Source organism: Pinus tabuliformis, chromosome 2_1, assembly GCF_031772625.1.
Source record: "Pinus tabuliformis cultivar Carrire ecotype Pingquan chromosome 2_1, CPIR1, whole genome shotgun sequence".
Lineage (NCBI taxonomy): Eukaryota > Viridiplantae > Streptophyta > Pinopsida > Pinales > Pinaceae > Pinus > Pinus tabuliformis.
Genome location: NC_142299.1, coordinates 544,010,079 through 544,016,138, shown reverse-complemented (window position 1 = coordinate 544,016,138; position 6,060 = coordinate 544,010,079). Strand labels below are relative to the sequence as shown.

General features: G+C 35.3%; 1 protein-coding gene across 1 annotated transcript; it reads right to left on the bottom strand.

Moving 5' to 3' along the window:
• Positions 1 to 1,113: 1,113 nt before the first annotated feature.
• Positions 1,114 to 5,581, bottom strand: LOC149201442 (metal transporter Nramp6.2-like). The gene is made up of 12 exons (XM_089401275.1): positions 5,445 to 5,581; positions 5,248 to 5,332; positions 5,119 to 5,159; positions 4,910 to 4,988; positions 4,190 to 4,294; positions 3,900 to 4,009; positions 3,585 to 3,766; positions 3,378 to 3,447; positions 3,096 to 3,269; positions 2,706 to 2,810; positions 2,431 to 2,562; positions 1,114 to 1,451 (listed from the first exon to the last, which is right to left on the bottom strand). The coding sequence occupies exons 1-12, from the start codon at positions 5,493 to 5,495 to the stop codon at positions 1,218 to 1,220; spliced, it is 1,368 nt and encodes a 455-aa protein (XP_089257401.1). The 5' UTR covers positions 5,496 to 5,581; the 3' UTR covers positions 1,114 to 1,217.
• Positions 5,582 to 6,060: the final 479 nt, after the last annotated feature.

Here is a 6,060-nt window from a genome sequence, read left to right as displayed (position 1 = left end):
AATTGAAGCTGTTTGAACCCTGACTCATACATGAACTTTAATTTGTTTCGTGGAAGATCTGCAAGTTGAGAACAAATATTAGAAATGGAAAGAGACACTAGGAAAAATTAGACAAATTCATTGATGTGCAGTGTCTGCACAGAAATGAATCGATCTAAGGAAACAGTGGGATGTTTCAAAATTGCTAAATATGACAAAAGCTCAACGGCGTAAACTAGTATATGTTGTGGTCGATGGAGGAGGAATTAAAAAATTTACAAACTTCATATCTGGTGTTGAACACTATTCGGACAATTTACAAATCGATTCTGAACACTATTCGGACTATTTACAAATCGATTCTAAACATCAGTGGGTGAACACTACTAACATTATTTGCAAATTGATTTTGAATACCCAATTTTTAGAAGTGAGAGTTCAGAGTTGGTAATGAAACTTATTTTTATATGGCTAATTCCCCCAAAAAAATATAAAGATATTCTTAAATTACTATTCTAGCTTGTTTTTTAAGTTGGTGTTACTATTTCTACCTTCTCATCTGTCGTTGTTTTAGTTGGTGTACAACGGCGGATCTTGCTGATAAAAACCGAAAAGTAAAATAAAGTCGCCTAATAAGAGAGTTTCAAGGGTTACGATTAGGTTGGACGGCAACAGATTTGTGCAAATACAGGAGAGGTATCAATCCGCATTGGGCAAGTGGTGTTCGCATTATATCACTGAAATATAATGACAAATTATGTAATTTGCATTTTTACACATTTCTATAAGCCATACATTTCTAATTTTGTCCCACTGCAATCCTGGAACAACCTGCATATAAGACATGCTAGAGTTTATATATCGCAACAGGATTTTCTCAAAATAAAAATTCTGTGCCCTTCAATGCCTGACTGTTCTCCGTATTTCTGGTGTTATTTCCATGCCTGACTGTGTTTTTGAGTTCCGTTTTTATATCCACATTAGTTCGTAGAATTCACTTCCTGCAAATAGTAATGGAGGCCAAGTAAGGCTGCAAATTTTTTGGTACCGCACAGGGTGCCGTGGTAAAACCATCTCGAAGACACGAAGGTAAAAATACTCAATAATGTTCAGATCTGTTAATACTCACTATGATTTTCTATGAGTTCAGATCAGTTCTCTACAAATCAGATCCGCTAATAAAAAAAGTACTAGTACACTGTTATTCAGATCAGTTCAGACTCACTTTTAATTTCAGATCAGACGGCGAGTTCTGCAGGTGCTATATAAGTCACTTTCTTGTCTCGTCGAAATGTCAAATACAGAATCGACACTGTATACAGAGCCATAAGTGGAAATACCACTATTCCTATAAATATAGAAGCTATCTTAGGCAGACTATTATGGACCAACCATGTCCCAAATCCTGAGCTTAGGTAGTAGATGTTGACAACTATGATACACCATCCAACAATCCAAGCAACAACCAGAAGCTGCCATACGATAACGAACAAACAACGATTACAAAAAATGAATTAACCTTTTTTCCTTATAATCCAAGCAAGCATTTCCAATTCAAATACATTTAGACTTTATTTTAATCGTAGAAATCCTCAAGCCGGTAGTAATAGCTTACCAGTTTTGAGTTTTTATGAGGACCCATCTTTATGTCACTGCTCGTAAACTTCAACAGTGGAATTAATGTATATGGCAATTGAAATGACAGTATGATCTGCAAGAAATCAATGGAATAGCATTAGATTTTAGAAACATATAATGTTGGAGTAATCGTTACATTTATCTTATTTGAAATCTATCATTTAGATTAAGCAAAAAAGATATACCCAGTGGTTGGAGGGTTTAATGATAACTTTTTTACTCGGGCTCCAGTGGCATTATGACATGACTATGTTGTAATATGTTGAAAATGTAAACTTTCGTGAATTAAGCTGGAAGCTGGTTTCTTGGAGTGTTTCAAAAAAATTGAACCTGTTCTGATTCTATCATTCAGATTAATCACCATACTGGGATCCTCTTAAGAACATGGGATTCATTGCTAGCTTAAAAGAATGGTAAGCTTTTGAAAGTTTACTAAACCTGCAGTTTTGGGTGTAATGGTGTAATGGAAAACCTCAACATGGTATGAGACTCTTGGCCATGTTTACAGATTTAAGAGTGCTATTAGAATAATTGTCACACTCATTTCATTGTGAATAGTAATTTTCACACTCATTTCATTGTAAATAGTAATTGTCACACACTCATTTCATTGTGAATAAAATTAAACTGAATAATTGCCAAATCCCCACCCTAAAAAATGGGATTAATTGTCCAATCAAATTAATGATAAAAGTTTGAAAATTTACTAAACCTAGATAAAACATTTCAAAGATTCAAATAATAGAATAATACAGATGGCCACATTGATTATCAAAAATTTCTATTGACCCTGCTTATACTTTAAAAACGTACCGAAGAAATAATAATAAGCTTCCCAGCACCAGAAGAGCCATAGATAACCGAAACTATCAAACTTGGGACGATGGCAATAGATCTTGAGAGAAAATTACGCAGCCACACCCTCATTTTCATATTAAGAAATCCCTGCAACGAAAAAAAAGATACACCAAAATTTAATGTCATTCTGTTATAAGAATTCTATGGAAATCATAGGTGCAACTATCAATATTCATTTTCCTTCAACTGTAAAAAAAACAATACATGGTTGCAATGCAATATTGATGTACCTGCATGATATACTGTCCAGCATATGTTCCTGTGATCGACGCGCTCTGCCCAGCTGCTAGTAGTGCAACGGCATAAACGGTTGAGCTCGTTTTCCCTAGAACATTCTGAAGAACAACAGAAAAGGTTTCCAGTTTATGTGTTTCCACAGAACCCAACTGATCAACACTCCGAATAATTTCAATGCCAAATATATGAATATCTGTGTATACTAACAAAATTTCTGGGGTCTTTTTTTTAGTCGCACAGCAATGAATTAAAGCGTTGATAAATGGGTGAGTTATTTGGACTGCAAAATTATGGAAGGGCTTCAAATGCTATAGTAGGGAAGAAAATGATAACACTAAACAAAGTGGACGAAACATTTTCTGGGGATTGAATGATCAACTTACCTTTAATAGAAAAGATGCTCTATTCAGATCCAAGTTGTTACAATTGTCCGAATCCTCCGGAGATAAGTTTGGGGAAGAGCAGACTGCCCCGCTCACAGAAGTAACAGCGACGTTGATCAAGAATGCTATAAATAGAGCAACCCCAGTTTCTACAAGGAAATACCTGCAGACTGACTGGATCATACACAGAATTGTACCAATTTCAGAGCCGTTTGATTTAATTAATGAGTCATTAAGATTTATATGGTTTCAGACCTCTCTGGACAATTCAAGAGTACTTACATTAATTCCTTCAGCCGTACGTGGTACTTTCCGGGAGAGAACCAAGGCAGAATGAAGAAATAGATTGTACCTGGACATTGAAATGACACCGCGATCAGTTATGAAAAGGAAATGTTTTTTGCTTAATTTTCTAATGAAAACAACTGTGGATTGCCAGATATTTTAACTGAACTGAATTGATGAGAAAACAAAAGGATAAGAACTTACGGCGTAAGCAAGGCCCCAATCAGAGATATGGCTATACCAACGGCTCCATTTCCACTTAAATTCGGAACGAACATTCCTTTCAGGACCTCAGTGGGTTTAGGCTTTGCATATGCCAGCTCTCCAATGAAACTGCCCAACATTGTAAGTACAAGAAGAGCAACGATGGCTTCCAAATTTCTCATCTGAAATGTCCCAATTTACAAACCTTGTTATGAGATCTCTGGTAACAACGTTTGATAAAAAAAATAAAGAAAAGCTATCAGCTTGTAATGAAAGACATGAATATGATATCGTGGAAAGGATCAGATAGAGCACCCCGAATCTCTGCACTCCAATAAGAAGGAGTGTGCTGAGTCCAGTGAGGAGAACACCACCCCAAGTAGGTATATGCAACAGCAAATTAAGAGCAAATGCAGTTCCCAGCACTGTGATAACCACGTAAAGTAAAGAGAAAAAAAATTAGAAACGCGAGGAGTTAATCAATATGAAAATTGAAACAATACATAAGTTGGAGCTTGATTCGGTAGAGAAACAGTAAGATATTTTCTAAGAAAATCGAAATGAAAGAAATTTATTACAGATTATGGTTTATTGAATATGCTTACCTTCAGGAATATCTGCTACAATTACAGCCAATTCTGATAGGATCCATAAGACAAAATTTAATTTTCTTGGATACTCTGCTCTGAAGTGTTCGGCCAGGTGCATACCTGTAAGTGTAAGCAGTAACAAATTCATGACCTGATATCATAATATTAATCGGCAAATATGACTATGCAGTAATTTAATTATTGTTTTATTTTCTTTTAACTTATTCATTGAATATCATTTTATTTTTATCTAATGATTAACCTATTACATGATGTTTAATATATATCCTATTAATTCACATAATTATATATATTATTATCAAATTTGATAGAATCTTTATAAAATATTCATCAATTTATTAAATTTAATTAAATTATAGTTCAAAAATCAATTCAGATTTTACAGAGATGATATAGGTGAGATACATCAAAGCTGAGGACTAGGAAATCAAAAAATAGGTACTCTTTTGCCCAAACCTTCTAAAACCTAAAACCATTAGTGAATTTCTGTTTATATTCTTCACAGCCTAGAAAGAGGGAGAGGTGGGAAGGGTCAGCCAAAGCAACAAGCACTTTTACTCAGATTTGATAATTTTTAAACATATGGGTAAATTGTTTGAAATATACTAACTAGTTTTCCGCAAAATGATTTTTTTTAATTCCCCATCGTATCGAATTCAAATTCGAATGGTTAACTACGATTGTAGGACAGAGGAAACAGAAAGAAGAACAAACCTGTCACAACTCCTAAATTGGAGGCAAGATATTGGATAACCAAGCCACCGATTGACGTTACAAGAATGACCCATAGTAGCTATGAGAAAATGAAAACCAAGTTGTCATCGGATTAAGATGAAGTTGAGCTCTTTTTGCGAAATAGGAAAAAATTATAATCACAATGAAATATTTCATTGCGGAGCTTATAGATATCAATACATATCTACCTCATATTTGTACAGCGCCCCTCCCTGCAAAGCAGACTCCACTGAGATACAATCATAAACTTATCAGTCATCGTTCTTGATATCAATTTCCATGAAACTAATTTTGTTCAAGGCTGAGAAAGTACATACGCATTCCAGGATCCATGAAGGCTATGGACACAAGAACTCCAGGTCCAATATAAGCAATAAACTTTCTCCATCCTGGCTGCTGCTTCTGTAATATTCCACACATTAAAATAATAAAAGGGCAAGGAAACCTGTAATGTTTAGCGCTATTTGCTGAAATAGTAACATGAAAAAATATGTAGAATGATAAACAAATCTACCTCTTTTTCAATATTAATGTCTTCTGATAAATCCTCTTGACCAACTGACATGCTCAGGATTTCGCTCACCCAGACTGACCTGGTCTCTCTTTGCTGGATTTTTCGCTCGCCCCAGACTGGCCTGGTCTCGCTTCTGATTCCTCCGCCATTGCTATTAGGTCAGAGCCTGCAATCCTCTCAAAGAAGTCAGTCCTCTCAGCGTACATTTTATAGGTGAATCAAATCGATATATGGCACTCGAAGTCCACGTGGAAGTTCATCATTGACGAGACAAATCAATAAATGGAACCCGCTGGTTCCAGATTTGGCCATACAAACTAGGGCCAACAAATAAAATACACTAAGTCTACCAGATCAAATACACTAAACTATTTCGTATCGTGCTGTCCAGGAAGACTTTCATGCATCTTTTTTTGTCCTCTTTATTTTATATTTTTCGTTCATCTTGCGGCAATTTCTACGGGTATCCAAGCACGTTAGCATCAATCGGTGATTTCATCATATTGGACGTGTAAAATGAGTAATAAGGTATTTGCACATGGTTCGCTTTAAATAACAGGTCAACAAACCTAACAAAGGGTTTGAATGGCACGTAGTTTATATTAAATAGTCATTA